This window comes from Fusarium musae, chromosome 4 (genome assembly GCF_019915245.1).
Source record: "Fusarium musae strain F31 chromosome 4, whole genome shotgun sequence".
In the NCBI taxonomy this organism is placed as follows: Eukaryota; Fungi; Ascomycota; class Sordariomycetes; order Hypocreales; family Nectriaceae; genus Fusarium; species Fusarium musae.
In genome coordinates this window covers 1,639,907-1,662,408 of record NC_058390.1, presented here as the reverse complement: position 1 = coordinate 1,662,408, position 22,502 = coordinate 1,639,907, and the positions used below count along the sequence as shown (strand labels likewise).

Genomic DNA, 22,502 nt, shown 5'->3' with positions numbered 1-22,502 from the left:
AAGATGTAGAAGAAAAAAAGTCTATTGAGCAAGAAAGTTTGTCAGTTATGAATGAAGAGGAGCAGAGCAATGACGAAGGAGGGGGGGGTATAGCGGGGTTTTCAATCCCACTCTGTCTGGTCCTTATCGATAAATAAAGCCAAAAAAAAATAACAGAGCTGCGTAAGTGTAATTAGAAGGACACGGCAAGGGGTATAGTGGCAGTTACGGCGTTTTGGAGGGGCAGGGAGGGGCAATTCTGACGCTCTTGCCGAGAGTTGCTCTGTGCGGGCCAGAATGAGTTCATCAGATTGAGGCCATGAGCTGTTTACAACATCCAACAGCTGTGTCGGTGAGGCATAAAGAGAGGCCATGATAAGACCGCGGATCTTTTTCTCATCTCGCCAGGAACGTTCGTCTAATGCATCTTGCAGCATGCTGCTCCTCGATTGGCGAGAACGGAGATACGTCGCGAATCGTCTGATACTGACGGGCCGTGAATTGAGTTCCGTGAGGCTTTAGAACTGTTGAGTGGGCTGAGACTGTTGGACGATTCACCGCGCCATCCAGTGAGACGATTGAGATTGTCGCCTCATCAGGAAACGCTCAATCTTGTTCACCGCACACCTCAACCCATTTCAGGCTCTCGAGTCTCAGGTCCCTTACGGCTGCACCGATTCCCGGTGGCTCTCCGGTGGCTCCGCGGCCGATATGACTTCTCTGGCCTTCTCTCGGCCTCTGCGCTACTGTCTCTTCCTCTCACGACTCTTGACTCTATCATGTTGCCCACCTCGTCTCCGCTATAGGACAGCCCGGTTCACACATCCTCGTCAGACCAAGACTTTGTCCAGAAAATCGCTCCCCCAGCAAGCTCACTCGAGGTAGCTAGCGGGAGCTCTCTGACGTTGTTAAGCGTCTGCTCGGTGGTAAAGTGGGGGCGCCGACACAGCGGCGCCGTTGACGAGCAAATACAGTGGATGGGATTGGGCTCGGTAGGTGACAGTGGAGAGTGATGCGACTTACACACTTTTGGCAGTTAGACAGGCGACCCAGCGATGATGTCGGTAATGGATTCAAAAATCAGAAACATCAACATGGGGGGAGGGGCAGCCGACTTATATGATGCCCTCCCTCCTCAGCCTCCTCCCCTCTGTGCCGAGAGCTATTCCTACCACAGCCGATGCTTCGGGGCACTCGACGGGAACATGCGGGACGGCCTGTCCCTTGGAGACCATTGATCGGGCTCATCACTCTCACTTCTTAGCAAATACACTGACTCTGATTCTCGTGTGACCCCATCTTCCCCGCATCTTGGATATCGTGAGCATCACGGTTGGCTGGAATGCCGCCATAACCCATAGCTGTGGATGTTCCGGGCTAACTTCCGCTGATGCTCTTGGACCAAATCTCCAAAGCCACGAAGCTGAGGCCAATTATATGAACCATTGCGCCGCCGCGGTTGCATTGCCGACGACAACCATTTCTCGATCATTCTCGTTCACTGCAAGGTTTGCGCATTGTTGAAACGTGCTCCCCAGCAATATCATTCATATTACACTCAATTTGAGTAATCTTTGTTGGAAATCATGATCGCAGTTGAATTGGTGGAGCTTCGACATCATCTTGTGGGGTGGTCAACCAAACATGATCTCGGTGATCTAATACCGAACCGCAGTTCCCTATTCATCATGACAATGACGAGGCAAACTCGGATCAGCAATTCGAATTGATGTTTTAATGTCCAATTTCAACATTCCTTCCCGGCTGATACCGAACGTCCAGCCCAGAAATGGCGAATGCAGATTTTGCAAATTCTGCTTGATCGACAGGACAATGCATGCCACGCCAGTTGGACATGGTCATACACTTGTCAATAATTACGTCACGCAGTTTGCGTGTAAAGAAAGCTAGGGGACCCAATTACAATCCTGAGTACCTAGTCTAATCCCTCAGCGGATCTGGTGAAGCAGTCAAGGTCCATTCACCCGAAGATACAATACATCGAGGCATTGGTCCATACAAAGAGAAGCTGTGGCTTCGAGGTCTTACCCCCACCAGTCCCTCCATCCGTCCTTCAACCCCGCCTAAGCTACGAGGTTCCAGAACTGCATGAAGCTCACCCCACTCACAACGTTGGATTAGCTAACGAGTTGCTGCTTATCGTCAGTCAGCTGTGCAAAATCGTTCTAGAGTTTGCAGAAGCAGGAAGACCTTCAACAACAGCTGATTGGCTTCCGTAGCTCAGTTGGTTAGAGCGTCGTACTAATACTTCAATCCGAGTGTTCGGTAATGCGAAGGTCTCAGGTTCAAGCCCTGGCGGGAGCATTGTCTTCCAATGCCTATCAGTTGTTGATTTTTTGCATTTTGCTGATCTTTTTAGAAGGGTATGATGATTTTTATAGTAGTAGATGTTATATTCAAGAACGTTTAGCAAAGTCAAGCTACCTACCCTAAATCAAGATAGCTATTATAAATCTTAAATATATATAAAAATAAATTCCTTAATATAACCCTTTAAAATTAATCTATATTATATTATCGCTTTTTATGCCTGTATATATATATAATCTAGAGATATATATTTATATATATGTCAGGCTGTATATAATCTCATAGGATAGATACTCTCTAGACAATGTCTTATAAAACTAACCAGGCAGGATGTTACCTATCTATGAATTATCAATCAATCACAACTTGATCATAGAATACACATCCTGAAACTTAGTATTGACCCTGACACTTTTACTTGATTATCTTTTCACACTTAATATGTTACATCAGTTCTTGCCGGTGGTGAAGATTAACTAGATCTCGTTCACGTGCAACGACATAGAAAAAAAGAGGGTCGCCGAGAAAGCTCATTATCGTCTCGAGCATCCCCATAACATTGCCAACTAATCGTACCGATGCCCTCTCGCGGGCTCTGCCGACCAGATCCAATGTGAAAAGCTCAGTGTCATCTTCTAAACTATTCACTTAGCCATCCCTTCGCCGAAGATGGACGAGGAAACCCTCAAGGAAGCTCTCAAAAGCTTCCCCAACGCCGAAAAAACGGCACCACCCGCAGCAGCAACTTCAGGGCTCAACATCAACGCGCTGTTCGAGAATCCGCTCTTCGCTGGTGGAATCGGTCTTGCATCACTGGGAGCAGTCGCTGCCTTTGCACGGAAAGGCGCAATTTCTGCACTCGGAGCAGCTCGTCGTCGCTTACTCGTGAATGTCGAGATCAGCAAGCAAGATCCTGCATACCCATGGATCTTAGCATGGCTGTCACAGCCTCGCGAACACCCAGGCTTCATTGCTTCTCGCCTCACACGAATACATAATCTCTCTGTTACGACGACGACTGCATCTCGAACGGCTGGGGTTAGTGGACCCCAGAATGCGCACTTCTTCCTACAGCCAGGCTTCGGACGACATATCGTCAAGTTCGGCAATGCGTACATTGCCGTGAACAGAGAAAAGCACAATACGGCGAACATGAATACTGGCGAACCACACGAGATTGTTCAATTGACTACGTTATGGGCGCATCGACATGTTTTCGAGTCAGTTTTCAGCGAGGCGCATCAGTTGGCAGCCAAGGCGAATGAGGGAAAGACTATTGTGTACTCGGCTCGAGGAATGGACTGGGTACCGCTGGGTGATCCAAGAAAGAAGCGACCTTTGGGTTCCGTCATCCTGGACGACGGCGTCAAAGAGAGTATCGTGGGTGACGTAAAAGACTTCCTGAATCGGCAACAATGGTATGTGGATCGGGGTATTCCATATCGAAGAGGCTATCTGCTGTATGGTCCTCCAGGCAGTGGAAAGACATCCTTTATTCAAGCCCTTGCAGGGGAGCTGGACTTTAGCGTGGCAATGATCAACCTCAGCGAGATGGGCATGACGGATGATAAGCTAGCCTATCTCCTTACAAAACTTCCCAAGAGGAGCTTGCTTCTGCTGGAAGATGCAGACGCAGCATTCGTGAACCGGCGCCAGCGTGACTCTGATGGTTATAACGGTGCCACTGTTACCTTCTCCGGTCTCTTAAACGCTCTCGATGGTGTTGCTGCTGGCGAGGAGCGCATTGCGTTCCTGACAACCAACCACGTTGACCGTCTCGATGCTGCGCTCATCCGACCTGGCCGTGTAGATTTGATGCTTCGCATCGGCGAGGCTACACACTTCCAGGCTGCTCAGATGTGGGATCGATTCTACGGAGATGTCGATAAAGATCATTCCGGCCGAGAACGATTTCTCAACAGGCTCCAGAAGCTGGGTCTATTCGGGGTTGGGCCTGATGGCAAGCCATCGAACCGTCACACAAGCACAGCGGCAATTCAGGGGCTGTTCCTGTTCCATAAGGACAATATGGAGGGAGCCATTAATGATGCTGATGGCCTTATCCCCCGAAAGTTTGAGGCTTCGGATGAGGTCCCAGAGGGAGCAATCAAGACACCTGCGTGATTGCATGTGCACTTGAAATTTGTATGAATATGTACCATATGACTGGATGTTTTGATACCCTGGATGGAGCTTGGACCAAAACCCTGTGTAAAGATATATTTGTCCGTATGTGTTGTGAACACGAGGCTTAGGGAATGAGTTTACTGGCTTCTGTGGCACAAAGCCTACGTTACTGGTGAATGGATGAGAAAATGAATTATCTGTGCCTTACTGATTAAGTTTAGCGAGACTTCAGTCTGGCTAGAGACTTGATGGTTGATTCTTTTGTGGTTATTATTGGAATACATGGATTCCATTTATTGGTCGTTACTGGGTCAAGGCTATAAAATGATTTATCTGTAAAACCTAATGACTCCTGGAAAGATGTGTCGACCAATCACAGGCAACTCAAATTCTCCTTGTGTTTATGTTCAGGCTCGTGACTCTATCGTCGTTTGGAGTTTTTTGGTGAATAGGTGTTAGTTGGGGCCACTGTTGCCTAGTATTTTATCTGAGCTCACAAACGGACATACCTTAGACTCAGTCACCATCTTGAAACTCACAACCTGCAAGAAACTCCCACCAGCGAATTTCAATGAACGTCTCAAATTAACCCGAATCAAAAACCCAGAAAAGCTGTCGTATAATGTCGTCCAACAGAGGTCAGCGAACGCTTGATTCGTGGATAAAGTCCACACCATCAAGACCAGTTGCTTCAACATCTCAAGCAAGAGGGGCTTCATCGAACCAGCACCCATATCCTCGCAGAAGTAGACAAGACGATCCATACAGACGTGGTGCCGCGCTCGCAGCTACAGCAAAGGAAACGCTGGATGTCCTCCCTGGTATCATTTCTCAGTTGCCGAATCTCGACCCCTCCAGATCAGAGAAGCTTGAGATCCACCAACTACCACCGCTTACAGCTGCCGAATGTCCCAGACGGACACCGTCAGGGAAAGCGATCATCAGGATTTCCAACGATGACAGCTTCAACGCGGCTATGCAACTTGCGGATCTCAAAGGACCCGCATCCGGTCGTGTTGCGGTGCTGAATATGGCAAGCCATGTCAGCCGTGGTGGAGGGTGGTTGAAAGGAGCGCGTGCTCAAGAAGAAGCGCTATGCTATCGAAGCTCGCTGTATCTTTCGCTACACAAAAGATATTACCCATGGAGGCAACGCATGGGCATCTACACCCCTGATGTTGTCATCATCCGCTCCGACCAGGAAACTGGACACCGGCTTCTCATGCCTACCGTTCAAGCCCAGAATTTGCCCGTCGTCAGCGTTCTCAGTATCGCAGCCCTACGCACACCCCCCGTCAGGGACATTGTGTTGAATACACCCAAAGGTCCTGTGACCAGTAAAACCTACGCACATCGTGCTGATCGCGATCTCACCAAACTCAAGATGAGATTATGCCTTCGAATGGCAGCACGACGAAACCACGGCTTGCTTGTACTTGGTGCCTTGGGATGCGGCGCGTTTAGAAACCCGCCGGAGGAGGTCGCTCGTTGTTGGCTGGAGGTGTTGAAAGAGCCCGAGTTTCAAGGTGGCTGGTGGGAAGAGATTTGGTTTGCTGTGTATGATCGCAGAGGTGAGGGTAATTTGGAGATTTTTGAGGAGATACTCGGTGATGTTGAGGTTTAAAATGAGGATACAGACGAGCAAGATCTGAGAAGCGAGATCCGAGAAGCAAGAGCATGTTTGCAGAAGCAATGGGCATCAGTTTAGGCGTAGGCCAATTGTAGTTCGTTCTTCTTCTCATTTTATTGTATTTTGTTTTATTTTATGTACCAAATGAATTCCTTTTTCATCCCCAGCCCCCAAGGAAAGCAATCGTCAAAGGTACTGGCTGTAGTCACAAAGCAAGCTTATGTTTCAAGGTCAGCCCTACCTCTCCAATCTTTCAACTATGTCTAAACCACGATTTCTAATGTTCTATGTTTATTGGTCTTTGTTGTTTTCTAGTAATTACGGATTCGGCCCGCCCATTCGGATTCGGCGATGTGGAGCCAACGGCGCCGATAGTCCGGGCAATCGGCGGCAGCTTAGCTCGGCATATGAGATATAGAAAAGCTTGACATTTAAATTAGACAGCCTAAGACAGAAAGAGAATTTGATTGGATGTTGGATATCAAAAAATGAAAATCACACGTTGGCGTTGTCTCTGGCTGAGAATCGTCATAACGGATAAATATGGCACAATTGAACAGGGCTGCTTTAGCTGAAGCATAAACGAACAAGATCTTGGCTAGCGAATAACCTACAGCCTCTGTCTTATAGTTAGGTTATTCTACACGGCTGAGATCTAAACTCCTCTTACAGCGCCCTCTTCATTCTCGGGTTCATTCAAGGATCCAATGCTTCAGTACTTGACGCTAGCAACCTCTAAATCTCCACTGATGTACCACTTTTATGGTTTGCAAACTCTTCCTGCGGGATATTTTGATGTCGTGATCAGCAGTGTTTATTGCGTTTTAACTAGAGAACCCCAGGTTTAGAACGCCACAAATGCATTCGAGAACGATAGATCCAAAAGCAAAGAAGCCACATACAGATTTGTGTGGGGGTCTTTACAAGGGACCTGAGAGCAGCAGATCCTCAACATTGAAGAGAGACATGAAAACTACAGAACAAGATGCATAACTATGCAGTCACACGTCTCTGTCTTGTGAGACTAGGGTTCTTTGAGTCCTAGGTCCAGAATATACCCATCCTTTCAGGGTACCACAGGACTCTTACTCGCTGCCATCCCAACCTCCATGACCAGCAGATAAGACCCAACGAGGATAGCTTCTCAAGAACCCATCAAGAGCGGGTCGATCCCTACTCCTGGATGCAGAACCCTACGCTCGCCTACGTTAGGCTGGCGGGCCCTTTGATGATGGCATAATTGCCATCTTGTCGCCTCTTAAACTAGCGTCTACTCTATCTCGACTTTTCTTGCAAGCCTTTTACAGTACATCTCCGTGGGCCCGAGACACTTTTCCTCTTCCCATTCCAGCGGCTGCGTCTATATATCAACAGCTTATCTTTCTTGGCGGTCACCTCTGATTCGCACCCCTCTTTGTCTGCAGAGGCTGTCATTGCCAGTATGGCGTTCAACCACAATAAGGATGAGGATGTCGTCGCTGGCGATGGTCCTTCTGAGCATAACTATGACTCTGGACGCTTGAATGATACAGAAGAGGCCGAGTCTATAGACCCGGATTCTGGCGTTAAGCGTGGTCTGAAGAATCGGCATTTGTCTATGATGGCTTTGGCTGGTATCATCGGACCCGGACTTCTTGTTGGTGCAGGTGGTGCATTGAATGTCGGAGGACCGGCTGCATTGCTCATTGGATTTGGTGTTGTCGGTATGGTGCCCCTTGCTCCCAGGATCTTGAAGAGGATATGGCACCAGATGGTTCTATTCAGTGTTCAGGTCTTTGCAAAACCCAATGCTAATTCTCAACAGGTATCATCGCATTTTGTATTATGCAGTCCCTTGGCGAGGTGACAACACTATACCCTGGCGGAGGCTCTTTCATCTCTCTCGCCGAACGCATGGTAGACAAGTCCTTTTCTGTCGCCGTAGGTTGGAATTACTTTGTTATTTGGGCCGCTGTCCTCGCCAACGAGTACAATGTCATCTGCAGTATTCTCACTTACTGGGGACCCGTCGTTCCACTATGGGGTTACTTCCTTATCTTCTGGACAGTTTTCATGGGATTCCAACTTCTGGGTGTTGAAGCTTTTGGCGAGGCCGAGTTCTGGCTTGCGCTTATGAAACTCCTCGGATTAACAGCGTACTTCATCTTCGCCATAATTTACGCCGCTGGTGGCTTGGTCGGTCAGCATGGATCTGTAGGCTTCAAATACTGGAGCGACCCGGGAGCTTTCAACGGAAATGGCTTCCGTGGCGTTGCATCTGTCTTTGTGTTCTGCTCGACATTCTACTCCGGCGTTGAGTCTATCGCTGTGGCTGCTACAGAAACGAGAAATCCTGGTGTGGCAGTTCCTCAGGCTATTCGGCAGGTCTTTTGGCGTATTATCTTCGTCTACATGGGATCAGCTTTCTTCTTCGGAATCACCTGCCCTGCTAACGCGGAGGGACTGGTGAATGGAGGTTCCAAGGCTCTCCAGAGTCCCATGACCATTGCGATTCAGAATGCTGGATGGCAAGGAGGTATGTGCATCGACTTCTCTCTCCTGCAAGATACTAACAAAGGCCCAGGCGTCCACCTTATCAATGCCTTCATTCTTCTGACTTGCTTGTCCGCTATTAACTCATCCATCTACTTTGGCTCTCGAACTGTTTTCTATATGGCGCAGTCTGGCAAGGCTCCCAAGGTATTTGGCTGGACCAACAGCCGAGGTGTTCCAGTCTGGGCAATTTTCATCACCAATGCTGTCGGTTCTATTTCCATGATGAATGTCTCTACTGGTGCCTCCAAGGCTTACAGCTATATCGTCAACCTGTCTGGTGTCAGTGCTTTCCTTGTCTGGGGCAGCATCTGCTTTATCCATATCCGCTTCCGTCGTGCCTGGGTCACTCAGGGTCGCAGTCTCGATGAGCTTCCGTACAAGGCACTCGGCTTCCCATACCTCGCCTGGTTTGGCCTTGGGGCTTGCATCTTCTTGGCTTTGGTTCAAGGGTGGACTACGTTATCGCCGTTCAATGCTGGAAACTTTGTGGATGCTTATATCCTGGTGCCATTGTTTGGTATCATTTACGTATTCTGCAAGCTTTTATGGCGCGGAAAGGATCCTCTCAAGCGTAGTTACAGCATCGATCTCGTCAGTGGCAGAAGAAAGGATCTGGATTACAAGAGTGGCCCAACAGAAAGGGATGTCCCTGGCCAAACGCCTTGGTGGAAGAAGGTGTGGGCTTGGTTCTGATTTGAATCAGTGAAATTATTGAACTGTCGGTTTGCGACGTTGGGTTTTTCATGATACCTAGTTACCTTACGATTGCAATCAAATATAACTGGCCTCTCTGCCTACATATGTTGTACATTGATGTAGGTCGCCTACAAAATTGCACTCTCAGAGTGAGAGGACGAGGCATCATTGCCAAAATATAGAAAGCACATAGTATCACTCATCACGAAGGGTCAGTGTAAAGTTTTAAAGAGGAAAAGCTGTATATATATATATATATATATATATAGATTGAATCTCCATTGCTTCGTTTTTTGTCTAGCCCTTGCCATATTGAATACTGTCAGAAACGATATCTCTGGCCGGGTCTAATTAGTTCCCTCATTCTTATGTGTACGATCAATTAGGGGGACAACAGAGACATGCTCTCTAGGCTCTAGGCTGAAGCCCACAGCCATCTCATTCCAGTCCGCCATGGCGAGCGCAACGAGCTCACCACCAGGGTGCTCTGGGGTTCGTCGGAACCTTGCCTTAGCAATAGCAGCAGCATAGGAATATCTTCCAGTGCGATCAAGAGGCATTGCCTTAATCATTTTTTGGGGACAGAAGTTGAGTGGAACCTTGACCATGACCATCTCAACACGGTATTCGGGATCAATAGGCCATGGAATATTCCTGTCGGCGATGACGTTTATAGCAGACCTGACAAGATCATGAGTGATGCAGAGGGGGTAAGAGTCTGGGGGATCAGGACCAAAGGTCACATTCTTGTCTCCGAACAGTGAGCGAAACTTGTCGCAGAGAGAGACCTTGAGCGTGTTGAATTTTGGGCTTGAGAGCTTGTGGCTGTGAGACATCATGATCATCTGTAAGTCGAAATTAACGGAATTTGGTATATCATGGAGTCGTGGTCCGTTATATAGATAGGCAGATGATATGAGAAACATTTCCATTTACTGTTCAGATGGGCACGTCTTTCATCAATGGCTCATATGAATAGAAACACTGAACATTAAAGTGTCTTCTTTGTATCAATAAATTCACCAGGCTCAAATGAGCAACTCTCTTTGTTCTCACCAAGATACTTGTTCACCTTATACTCAGTCAAAGACGAGAAGTTGTTCAAAAACAAAGATTGGCATTTGATAAACTTGTAAGGGCAAGAGTTTTGTTGCTCTGTCGTTCTTCTAACGTAAATCAAGATGGCCTGCTCTGTATGTCGACTACAATCCATCATCGTATGGAGAATCTCATAATTGGTATTGTCCATGGTAAGTAAGTCGTTTATATGCTGCTTAGTGGTAATAAAAGATCAGGGTACTTTCAATACGGTACTCTGAGACGTATACCGTAACTTTTATAACAATATCAATGTGGTACAACAATCTCCTTGTCAGTCAATGATGCTATTCACAGTCACATGTGATACCTCATTCCTGGTCGGACTTATTGATTCCCCGGTTCAAGTTCAGGGGAACTGCAGGGGCCCGTGCGGAGAGCTCGGGAGCGGGCTGGCGGGCGACCACAGTGCTGGGTTCCAGTACATGTTCTTCCTATATTCTGCACCAATATATCACCAAGTTGATTCATATCTCGAGTACCTGTACATCTAAGCTTCTGCCGATCTCGTTGAAGTGATCGCAACGTGCCCTGTTGCGCACCCTCTTGAAGCTCCCAACAGACATCGACAATCTCGACTAGGGATCTTACATCACGATCGACGATTTACGTATTAGCCAAGCGTTTCGCTCGCTACAGCTTCTTCCAGCAATTACCGACTCGTGCAGGACAAAGACACATCTCCTCTACAACCTCACTCACGTCATACGCTTCATCCAGATAGCTCCTTTCCACCAATAAGTGGGCTATCGCCATCGTTATCGCCGTCGAATGCCTCATCGCCGTATCATGAAATTTAGCCCGAGTGCTACTGCGACTTAGTTATATTCACCGATAATAATCTCTCACGATCGAACAGCATTCATTCTGCATGTGTCACCATCCCGCTCGGTCCGTCCGCGATCTATATAAACGGCACCCAAACTCGATCCAGATACCATCCTCAACGTTGCGACCTAGGGAGGTCGAGTGAGCTTCGAGACGGCCGGTCACAAGTCGAATGAATGCAACCTCTAAACCCCTTCCTGGCCGCCTTCTTTAAGAGCTCCCTCCCCAGCCAGTGCACCCCAGTACATCACCACATCCTACTGGTTCCGTCAACGGATGTGCTTCTCACATTCCGCGAGACCGAGAGCGGGAGCGCCCCTGCTGAGGTCATCGCATCGGAGGACTTTCTCGCCAGTCACGTTCTTCGTGTGCCCTCTCCAAATGGCGTCGCCGGAGGCAAAGATGGCGCCCAGAACTTGAGGGAGGTGAGAGGAAAGGCAAAGCAGTTTACAACGCTGAATGGCAAGAGTGTGGTCATCAAGGACGCTTTCATTTACAGTAACAAAGGTGCGAAGCCAAGAACTGGCGAAAAGCTACATTATTAACCGAGGATAGGTTTCAAAACACTCGCCCAGGCCCAGCTTCTGAACGACATCGTCTTTTACCCCGACGTCTTCGAACCACGGCAATGGCTTCTCTACTATATATCGAGACCCCTTGTGGGCGTCTGGGAGGAGAACAAGATTACACCAGCCATATTGGTCCCCGGTGTACGAAAGCGTAGAATTCCCGATCAGAAGCAGACACCAAACGCCGAGTCGATCGAAAACACGGCTCCTCGAAAGAAAGACATCAAGAGCTTTCACGACCTCCTGAACAATTTCCCAATGATTGCGCGCCAGATGCAGCCTGGGCTTGAAAAGTTATTCGTCGAGTTTAGCAACGTCTTCCGAAGTCCACTACCTCCTCCCCCGTCAGCCGAGCACATCCCAGATCCTCCACCGAATGGGTCAATCAACAATGCTGCAAGGCGAGCGCGCTCCAATAGCGCATTGGCAAGCACGGGCGATGAGGGTCGATTGCCAGTGACGGAGAATTTCTATGCTGAGGACGATGAAGATATCATGAGAGCGTCTCTTGAAACTGCAGTCACAACTGCGATCGACCTCTTCCAAGGGGTCGACAAACAACAACTATCTCTTCTTGGCGCAACGACTGATTTGACTGGTCCTCTGGTGGAGAAACTGATTGAGCGTTATGTCACAGAAAATGTTCACAGTCAACTTTGGCCGAGACTCAATGCACTGAAGAGACCTTATGATCTCGAATTGGAAGCAAAAATCAGGAAGATGCAGTTTATCGATATTTCGCAACTGGGCATTGCCATTGATGGCGGTTCGAAGGCGAAGCATGACCTCATCATTCAACTAGGACCGGCTGTTGAGGAATTCAAGAAGATATCTGCAGCCACTTGCCCTCAGGTCATGCTGGATCTTTTATTATCAACTATCAAGATTGTGTCCCGCTTGACGGATTCATCGAAACCTCAAGCAGCTTCATCTGATGCATCAGAGGAGAAACCCATCATGACTATCAACGCGGATACCTTGGTCTCATTCTTGCTCTATGTGGTCATCCGATCACAAGTCAAGCAGTTACAGGCCCGCTTGATTTACGTCAGGAATTTCATCTTCATAGACGACGTAGACAGCGGCGAGTTGGGCTATGCGCTCAGTACATTCGAGGCAGTGCTGGCTTATCTTGTTCTGGACTCGGCCGGCTTACGGCGAGCCAGCAGAAGAAACAAGGCCCTGTGGGACGCGGCGAAGACAGGGACTCTGGACGACCTCAAAAAGATAATGGAACCTGGTTCAGGGGCTGCTGATGATGACGAGCTATCAGAATCACCTACGTCCAGCCGTCGAGCATCTACAGTTTTGAATCTCCAAAATGACACGAGATCAACAGGTCCTTCAAGATCTAGAAGATCATCACTGCGTCTCTCTTTTAACGATCCGTCACCCTATGAACACTATTCTCACGGTTCGGGACTGAGCCATGTATTCCCCTTCCAGGCAGAAGGTGAGGACGAAACACACGCACACGACTTTTCTATACCAATACGACGGGTGAAGAAGGTAGCGATGGACACCCGAAGCATATCAGGCGATTCCGAGGTTTCATTCCACTCTCGCACAGGGAGCGTTGGGACCATCGGCAGTGCTCTGGAAGGGGACATTTCAGTGAATCGATTGTCGCAGACAAACAATTCCTTTGGAGAATCAGTTTTGATGATGGCCATCCAAGCTGAACGTGCTGAGACGCTCAAGTACTTGCTCTCCTTGACCGATTATTTCTCTCCTTCTTTTGTTCTAGATGACATGAACAACGAAGATACCACCTTGCTGAGTGCTGCCATACAATTAGGCAATGCTCAAATTATAGATTTGACACTTGGGTTTATCATCACCTCGACAACTCCTGAGCAGTTAGTTTCATATCTGGCGCAGCAAGACATCTGGGGACGTAGCTGTGCTCATTACCTCTTCAATGCACCGGCTTTGATCGCTCGGATCGGGCACCTAATACCTTGGCGACAAAGAGACAAGAACGGGCAAACTCCGCTCTTCGCTCTTTGTCGCTCTTACGATCACAAGAACTATCTAGAAATGGTGGAAGCTGGGCTCAACGCTGCGGCTGCAGCGCAACATGATGGAATGCCACTCCATATTGACGAACATGTTGACAACAAGGGCAACACACTGCTTCACATTGTCGGCAATGCGAGTCTTGCTATGAACATACTGCAATATTGCGATGTTGACGTCAATGCGACGAACGATAAGAGGTTCACAGCGTTGATGGTAGCCAGCAAGTATGGCAGATACGACATGGTCCGTACTCTGTTCGCCGATCCCAGAGTGGATGTAGGGGCAAAGGAGATTAGAGGCCTCACAGCAGTTGAACTGGCGAAGGACGACGACGTGCGGAACAAGATCGATGATCTCGCCTTGTTTAGCATGCCGCCTGGGCCAGATGCACGTATCACTGGTGTGGTCAGGGCATTCTTCGTGGAAGATGCGACGGTGAGATTGGTGTTGAAGTCAGCGGCCCCGACAGACCATGATAGTTACACGGTGACAACGAGTCGTCGCTCGCTCTCTGATTTCGAGCATCTCCCTACTCTTCTGGCGCTTGAAAACCCAGCTTCGTGGATACCATCACTCGCCGATGTTCGCTCTCCGTTCCAAATACCGTCGAAGCCATCGCGGGCCATTCTGCGAGACATGCAAGCTCGCGCAGATTGGTTCTTGAAGATAATGCTAATGCACCCAACTTTCGCCACGCACGAGATGTTATGGGAGTTTTTCCTGGTACCAGAATTGCAATTGGATATGATGGAGCAACGGACGCTCCTCAAAACAGAAGCGAGAGCAGAGAAGGTGCGAGATGAATATGAACCGGTGGAGGACGTGAGGGAGGTGGAGCAGTTTGTCAATCATGCGCGAGAAATGATACGGAGCGTGAACTACTCGACTAAGAGTGCGACCAGACGCGCCAATAATCTCGGACTCGTCGCAGCAGGTACGTACACTGGACGAACATCGTGACCCAATGGATTTATGAGAGCTAACGGGTGACCAGACATGTACGATTCCTCGGTGTTGCTTCATCGAGCTGTTTCAACACTGCAATTCCTCCCTCCGAGATACATAGATGCGTTTGAGACGTATGTGCGATCCATCGTCCCCACCCAGTCAAACGCGCAAGCAAACCTTCACTCGTCATTCCTGGCTCTGCAATCTACGGTTCAGGCACTGCTGGCGTCCTTGTCTCGGCCACCCTCCATTATTTCACAGATGAGGGCGGCCAAGCGTGAGGCCGACAGAAACTTTAACTCTCTGAACAAGTCGAGGTGGCCGCTGGGTCTCCTGGATGATACAAGACAGCGATTATATGATGAAAAAGAGGAACGAGCACGTAAGTCTCGGGAAGAAGCCGCGAATCTTGCGAGGGAACTTAGATACACACAACAGACAGTGGCTGGAGAACTAGCAGGGTGGCAAGAACTGCACGAGAAGATGGGCCGCCACGCCATCCGAGAATTTGTAAGGGGGATGGTAGTGCAGGAGAGGATGAAGCTGGATGGTATGCTGAGAGCACTACGGAAAGTGAGGTTGCCTGATACGATAGTGGTGGGTAACGGGACTAGAACACCAGCCCCATCACAAGTGAGGGAGCTTGAAGAAGTCGAGATGGGTGAGACCGGGGATAATAGCGAGGCTTGATGGGAGGGTAGTGTCGAGTGTGGATACGATACCGGGGAACTCCAATCCATGAGAAGAATATCAAGCATATGCATACCTACATACAACACCACCAAGACGCGTGATATGGCGATGGGGGACAAAAGAGACGCGTCGAGTGGTGGTGAAGCACAAGTGCTTGATGCCAAGCTGAAGCCGATTTGCATGAGTTGCACGAAGCGAGGAGGGAGGGGGGCTGGTAAGGCAGAGAGAGTGTGTGGATTGACAACAGACAGACAGACAGACAGACAGACAGACAGATGAGATGTGACAGATGGACGAATACCCCCAGCTGGTGAAAGAGTTATAGAAAAGTTCATTGTGTCACTTGCATTTAGTGTATATCTTACACCAACGAGCCATTATTTTGGGTATACTCTGATACAGTTAGCTATTTGGAAGGAGGTTGGGCATAGACGTCTATAGATACACAGACACAACTCAGTACAATGAGATGGCAGATATTGTTTATTGAAATAAAAAGCAGAGATTATATCCAAGAAAATACAGAGGCTCTAGGGTATTGAGTGTGAGTCGAGTGGTGGCACGATGATGAGGCAGTGTGTACCTGGCACCATAAGGTCCACCACGGGAAGCAAAGTACACTACGGAGAGGCACAAGAGACACTTGTCGCACTGAACACAGGGGGCTAGCGAAGGTGTAGGGGTTACAGAACAGGTAAGTGGAGCGAGATACAAGCGTGGACGTGGTCGCGTTGATCAAAGAGGGGAGAGACTAAGGCCAGGATAGAGAATGAATGGCCAAGAGTTGAGTGAAACATGAAACAAGAAACGGCAAGACACGCGGGAAAATGCAGCACGCCGTCGTCCACGATAGTCTGCAGCGGATACTACCTACCTACCTACACTAAGGTAACCTACAGCCTACGTACGCAGTGGCCTCTCCATATTCTAGAGCCCCAGGTCAAAGAAACTCCCGCGTTTGTTAGTGGACGCGATGTCTATTGGCCGACGGCGCGTGGGATCCTGGCGCGTCGATAACAGCGAATGAGAGACAAGAGCCAGGTCGCGACATTACAAGCTTGACTATCCAAGAGAAAAAAGTTGAGGCTGTGTAAGTCGAGAATGGGGAAGAGAAGAGACGAGAGATGAGGCAAGAAATCTGGTGGACCGAGAGCAAATTTCCGTAGCCGCGGAGAATGGTGCGACGATGGGCTTTTTAATAGGCATCAATAAAGTCAGACACTCTCACTCAATTTGGCTGTGGGTGTATTAAGCGCCCGTTAGGTAGAGACAGTTGAATAAATTAAACGCCCGGCGGTTAACGGCAGCGGACAAGGCAAGGGCCAAGGCCACTGAAACCACGACAGAGGATCTGCTTCTATTCTGAGACGAGACTTGGGTTGAAAGATTGAGGCTGATGCTCATGCTCATACTCATACGTATACATCATACTCTTCTAAACGCCATGTATGAGCTGAGCTGGGCTGTTCTTATGGCGCTACTCTACGGGAATGTTTTAGATCTGGACTCCTGGGGGCATAGCGATGACCCTGAAAAAGGGAACGAACGGTTGTCCCTCGCAACGAGAAACTGGTGTAAAACACGGTAGTAAATAGATCTCGGTGTAGAACACGCTCTGGAGAGAAAGATCGCGACTTGTAGAGAGGCGCGTTCTGGTGTTGAACGGAACCACGAGAGAAGAAAAGAGGGAGCTAGATATGCCGAGTCAAGGATCTAAAAATGAGTCACAAGCGCTGGGCCATTCAGCGGCCGGGCTCGTGCATTGACAGACCCAAGCCGAGAACCATGATCCTTGGCGATGATCATGACGCCTGGGGTAGTATTGCACAGTGTTTGGGGGCATTTGCACTTACATCCTCTGCTCTCCAAGCGGGGCGCTTACAGTGTCAATACGCATCCGCCAATCACGACCTCTACAACTTACACCTCGAAAATCGAAGCGCGTCCGCGATAATTCTCTGCAGAGACGATGGGACGTGTTTCAGATTCTTCTCTTTCTCGTGTTCCCAATGAGAGAAGACGTAAAATTGTTTCTTGTTTCGTGGAGAGAGTCAAGGGGATCGGATGGGTCCTATGCCGGAGCCCACAGCCGTCAGCCGTCAACCGCCCATCGCCAACCATTGTCCTCCTCTGCTTCATCGACAGCATAAGAAGACGGCCTCGCCCTGGGTCTCTGGTTCTCTTTTCTCTATTTCTATCCAGCATCATTCGTCGTCGGCCTGTCTTTCACCAATCATCCTCTAATCATCCTCACTCTCCTCTTTTTTCCATCTATAGTGATCCGGTATCACTATCACCATCAACATCAACATCATCAGATCAAAAAGCTTCACAGCAAACTTACAAGTCTCGCTGGTTCTGAGACTACACTCTAACGAACTCGCAAAAACTTCCGGTTTCATCTTGACCTTTTTCACGGAGCTGGTCTCCTTGATCCTTGTTCATACATACACTTATAGACTCTCCTCTCACTAATACTTCCCACATCATGTCCACGTAAGATATTCTCACCAACAACCAAAGTCCATCCACCATACATAATGCTAATACGCTCTCAAGAAGTCTGGTTGTTGATATGCCCTTCGACTTCAGCTTCCCATCTGCCTCTATTGAGCGCACAAGTCCACCTCCCATGTCAACTCTGCCCTTTGACCAAGCTTTCCTCGACATGGCCTATGCTTCAGCTTCAGCTACTGCTGCTGGTCATATCTCAGGCCACTCTCGCTCATCATCAAAGGCTTCAGTCTACTCTGCCATCTCAGCCGAGTCAGATCATGAATCTCTCTGTTCCCGTCTCACAACGCCTCCTCGTGCTTCACCAGCTGTTCGCCAGCATGGCCCTCTTCTCCTGCCAAAGATTCGCTCTCAAGACCAAGATATTGATGCCACTCCTTGCCACTATCGCATGACTACTCCTCCTGCTCCTAACCCTGCTCGCCACTCAAGGAGCTACACCAACCCCGAGTCTCTTGCCATCACCTTTGACACTCCTGGCTCAGTCAACACAAGCTTCTCCAGCCAGCCTGATGACACTCTGTCTGCGTCACTCCTGACATCTCCGGCCGACTTTGCCACTCACATCTCTGCCTCTCACTCACGCCGTGCTTCCAGCCTCGATGCTACCACAATCGATCGTTATGGCTATCCTACCTATCGTCAGATGCCATCGTTCGTTCCCGTTCCTCAGCAACAGTCTGACTATGGCTTCTACGACTACAGCCCTCGTGCCCAGTCCCCTCTGAGCCTCACTGCCACCCCGGACCCTACTCCCAATACCAACCTTTTGAGCTTCCTCACCTCATCCAACCCAGCTGCTTCTCTGGTCCGCCATATCTCGTTCCCGGTGCGAGATGCTGCCACTAAGCACTTTTGGTGGGATGTTCGCAACATTCGCTCTTGGTCCTCTTTCAACGCATCTGCCATTCTTTCTCTCCCCGGTGCCTCTCTTCTTCTCACCAACCCTGTGCCCGCCCCTCTGCTCCCTCAGCCCACTTTCGCATCTCGTCACCCCGAGACTGAGGGTCAGCTTCACTCCATCTACGCCTCGTACTATCTCCCTAAGCTGAACTCAGCTTTGGCCATGTCGTCAACTCGCCCTCTTCACCTCTCAGTGCCTCCCAAGACTGCTGGCATGAACGATCTCCTCTTCGTCGCCAACGCTGCCGGGGAGTCTGCCACTGCTGCTGCCATGTTTGGTGGCAAGCCCACTGCCCGAGTTGTTGGTATTGTTCGCAGCTTCGACCGCTTCAACACTGGCATGCGGGTTGAGGGCAACATCAAGCGTGTTGAGTATCTCCGTGGCCTCTCAGCTATACACTACGCCATGCGCGAGCACGGGTGCCGCTATGGTTTCATCCTCACCGAGATTGAGCTTGTCCTTGTCCGCAACGGAATCGCCAACACTCCCTTCTTCGGTGATCTCGAGGTTACATCAGTCCAGCTCGCTGCCTCTGCCCCTGAGGGCGATGCTTCAACCCTTCCCCATGAGACCCCCCTCACTGCATGCCTCGCCCTCTGGGGTCTCTGCCAACTTGCTGCCGACGACACACCCGCCAGCCATGCCCACTGGCGTGCTGAGATCGGTGCGCCCGCTGAGGGAACTCGCCGCAAGGCTCAACCCCGTGACTCCTGGATCCCTCAACCCCAGCTGGCTGAGAAGCGTGAGGCCAAAAGAAGCCGTGGATGGGTGTGGCCTGAAGATGCCATTGGCCGTAAGGAGCTTGGAAAGCGAGGTGTTCGATATGGAGGAGTCTAAGGGCCTGGTGCCTTTAGCAGGATGATGATGAGATGATAGATGATGGATGATTGGAAAGAAAAGACATGATAATGAATGAACTTGCGAATTTTGTAATCAATTTAGTATTTAATTAAAAACACTTTAGAATCACATTGACTGCATCATGGTGATATTAGTTCCTGAATGAGTACGAGCCAAGACGTCTAGCGTCTTTATAAGAACAAGCAAGCAACTTGGACAAGGGCTCAAAGAGAGGCCTTATTCCATTCATTTACACGCGTGTCTATAGTAGTTAGGCGTGTTTGTGCTACGGCCATACCACTATTATACCACCTCGACATTCCGCGGTGCCCAGCAAGAAACCTCAAATTACACACCTTATTGTATCTACTATGCAATCAAAATGAAAATGACACGTCTTGCATTAGTCACAGTCGACATTCGGGGACATAATTGCCCCAAAGATGGCGTTATACTTTTTTTTTCATGCCTGACCCATGTACATAAAGAGATCTATACAACTACTTTGCACAACAAAAAAAGCCGTCATCGTATAGGGGTCAGTACATCAGTTTGTGGCTCATTCGAAGCACTGAAAACGCAAGTTCGAGTCTTGCTGACGGCAAAATAATTGTCTTTTGCCATTTTTTGCAAATCATCCTTGTTTTCGGCTTGGATCTGCTCTGCTGCCTTGTTATTTTGTGCAAGATTTTCTGCCCCTCTTAACCCCGCTATCGTGGAAGACGAGAGAACCGACCATCAAGGTGGAGTGGGATGCTGTCGAGAAGAATGAGGCATTCCGTACGGAAACGAAGACAAGATAATGCAGCTGGCTTACTGTGTTGTATGCTGACCATATTCTCTAGGTGATCTGAATACTCAACTGTAATAGATCATGTCCAACCAATTTGGTTAATTATCTACTGAACGCTTAAGAGTATCCCCGTACAACGTAATTAGCGATGCTGTTTCAAGTTCAACGTAACGAAAGGGCTGACACTGATGTAAATGTCTCCTCAAATCCCGTGCTAACCCCAAGACGTACAGCCACTATGAGAATATGTCACAACAGCTCGGCAAGAAGCTGCACATACAAGATCATACGTGGCATGGGGTAGATTAAATTATGGAAAAATATCCTCAGTGTCTAGAAACAGTCGTCACAAATGCAAAGTCATGGGGACACAAAGTTGAGCTTCATCACATCATTGCATTTAACTTTTTTCTATAGACTTGAATACGCCTGGTGATATCGAGAGCTTAGCTCTTGGCGGCACCAGCCTTGATGTGCAGGATATCGCCGTCCTCGACGACGTATTCCTTACCCTTGGTCATGATCTTGCCCTTGGCCTTGACCTCGGACTCGTCACCGAGCTCCTTTAGGGTGTTGTAGTTGAAGACGAGAGCCTGGATGAAGGTCTTCTCGAAATCGGTGTGGATGACACCGGCAGCCTGAGGCGCCTTGGTGCCAGTTCGAATGGTCCACTGTCGAACCTCATCAGGTCCGACGGTGAAGAAGCTGCCAAGCTGAAGGGTCTTGCGCATCTGAAGAATGACCTTGGGCAGAACAGAGTCGGCTCCGACGTTTTTCTGCTCCTCCTTGGCCTCAGCCTCGGTCTCGAACTGTGTAAGACGAGACTCGTAAGAGACGGAGACGGGAATAAGAGGGTCGCCCTTGGCATTCTCGTTGATCCACTCGACAATCTTGGGAAGATGCTTGTTCTTCTTGCGGATGAAGTCCTTCTCGGACAAGTTGACGAGGTAGACAACGGGCTTGGCAGTCAGGAGGAAGAGAGGGTTGATGACCTCAATCTGGATGAGAATGTCAGTGAGGGTTCTCACAATTTCTTCTTCAACATGAACAAGTGTGAAAGATTTGCAATCAGAGTAAAGTTTATCTCACAATGCCTCTAGCGTTAATAGGTGAGGCATTCGACGAGCTGGGTTATAGATTCAGGCCTTATGGCCTTTTGTCATCAGGAAAGCAGGATGTGTAGAGCAGAAGAAATAGAGAGAAAAAAAGTCTTACCTCCTTGGGGCCCCAGGTACCCTTGCGGACATCTTTGCCCTGGTTGAGCCAGTCTAGGATCTTCTCAATGGTTTCCTGTTCTTGCTTGGCCTTCTTCTGCTCCAGAGACTGGCCACCCATACGGGTCTTCTTCTTCTGGTTCTCGAGGGCCTTCTCAACGAACTCAATATCCTTGAGTCGCAGCTCCTCGCTGATGATGTCAAGATCACGGGTGGGGTTCACGTCACCCTCAATGTGGATGATCTCAGCATCATCGAAACAACGAACAACCTGAAAGATGGCATCGACGGCGCGAATGTGCGACAAGAAAGCGTTTCCAAGACCAGCACCGGTTGATGAGCCGCGGGTCAGACCGGCGATATCGTAAACGGTCAAGTTGGCGGGAACAACGGACTTGGGCTTGTACTTCTCGACGAGCCAGTCGAACCGGTCATCGGGAACGACGACGCGGGCTTCCTCAGGGTCGATGGTGGCATAGGGGAAGTTCTTGATGCTGTCAGCACCCCGATACTAAAGACGGCGGATGGCGAGGGGGCTTCATACAGCTGGGTTACCGAGGTTAGACTTGGTAATGGCCTGGAAGAGAGTAGATTTGCCGACGTTGGCCAGACCGACCTGGATAATGGTTAGCACGTGGCATACATCATCGATGGAATATTGTCACGCACAATACCACTCTTCAAGTTGTTTCCAGGCCTGCCCAGAGGGATCTTCTCCTCGACGACTTGCTTCTTAGGAGGCATCTTGCGTGACTTGGCGTAGTTGCGACGTTGAACGAAG

General features: G+C 49.2%; 7 protein-coding genes and 2 non-coding genes across 9 annotated transcripts; 7 read left to right on the top strand and 2 right to left on the bottom strand.

Annotated features, from left to right (window-relative positions):
- Positions 1 to 2,209: 2,209 nt before the first annotated feature.
- J7337_005467 lies at positions 2,210 to 2,304 on the top strand. Its single transcript has one exon. It is a non-coding gene; the product is annotated as a tRNA-Ile (tRNA).
- A 675-nt stretch (positions 2,305 to 2,979) lies between these two features.
- Positions 2,980 to 4,434, top strand: J7337_005466 (uncharacterized protein; the record flags this gene model as incomplete). Its single annotated transcript, XM_044823143.1, has 1 exon — positions 2,980 to 4,434. The coding sequence occupies one exon, from the start codon at positions 2,980 to 2,982 to the stop codon at positions 4,432 to 4,434; it is 1,455 nt and encodes a 484-aa protein (XP_044681634.1).
- A 625-nt stretch (positions 4,435 to 5,059) lies between these two features.
- J7337_005465 (uncharacterized protein) lies at positions 5,060 to 6,061 on the top strand (the record flags this gene model as incomplete). The annotated part of the gene is made up of 1 exon (XM_044823142.1): positions 5,060 to 6,061. One exon carries the CDS (start codon positions 5,060 to 5,062, stop codon positions 6,059 to 6,061), a length of 1,002 nt encoding a protein of 333 aa, XP_044681633.1.
- A 1,447-nt stretch (positions 6,062 to 7,508) lies between these two features.
- Positions 7,509 to 9,295, top strand: J7337_005464 (uncharacterized protein; the record flags this gene model as incomplete). Its single annotated transcript, XM_044823141.1, has 3 exons — positions 7,509 to 7,770; positions 7,872 to 8,582; positions 8,631 to 9,295. 3 exons carry the CDS (start codon positions 7,509 to 7,511, stop codon positions 9,293 to 9,295), a joined length of 1,638 nt encoding a protein of 545 aa, XP_044681632.1.
- Positions 9,296 to 9,645: 350 nt separating this feature from the next.
- J7337_005463 (uncharacterized protein) lies at positions 9,646 to 10,134 on the bottom strand (the record flags this gene model as incomplete). The annotated part of the gene is made up of 1 exon (XM_044823140.1): positions 9,646 to 10,134. One exon carries the CDS (start codon positions 10,132 to 10,134, stop codon positions 9,646 to 9,648), a length of 489 nt encoding a protein of 162 aa, XP_044681631.1.
- Positions 10,135 to 11,400: 1,266 nt separating this feature from the next.
- Positions 11,401 to 15,453, top strand: J7337_005462 (uncharacterized protein; the record flags this gene model as incomplete). Its single annotated transcript, XM_044823139.1, has 3 exons — positions 11,401 to 11,731; positions 11,780 to 14,749; positions 14,882 to 15,453. 3 exons carry the CDS (start codon positions 11,401 to 11,403, stop codon positions 15,451 to 15,453), a joined length of 3,873 nt encoding a protein of 1,290 aa, XP_044681630.1.
- A 2,491-nt stretch (positions 15,454 to 17,944) lies between these two features.
- On the top strand, positions 17,945 to 19,711 carry J7337_005461 (uncharacterized protein; the record flags this gene model as incomplete). The annotated part of the gene is made up of 2 exons (XM_044823138.1): positions 17,945 to 17,952; positions 18,016 to 19,711. 2 exons carry the CDS (start codon positions 17,945 to 17,947, stop codon positions 19,709 to 19,711), a joined length of 1,704 nt encoding a protein of 567 aa, XP_044681629.1.
- Positions 19,712 to 20,235: 524 nt separating this feature from the next.
- Positions 20,236 to 20,318, top strand: J7337_005460. The gene has a single exon. It is a non-coding gene; the product is annotated as a tRNA-His (tRNA).
- Positions 20,319 to 20,953: 635 nt separating this feature from the next.
- J7337_005459 (uncharacterized protein) lies at positions 20,954 to 22,465 on the bottom strand (the record flags this gene model as incomplete). Its single annotated transcript, XM_044823137.1, has 4 exons — positions 20,954 to 21,505; positions 21,723 to 22,208; positions 22,266 to 22,337; positions 22,391 to 22,465. 4 exons carry the CDS (start codon positions 22,463 to 22,465, stop codon positions 20,954 to 20,956), a joined length of 1,185 nt encoding a protein of 394 aa, XP_044681628.1.
- Positions 22,466 to 22,502: the final 37 nt, after the last annotated feature.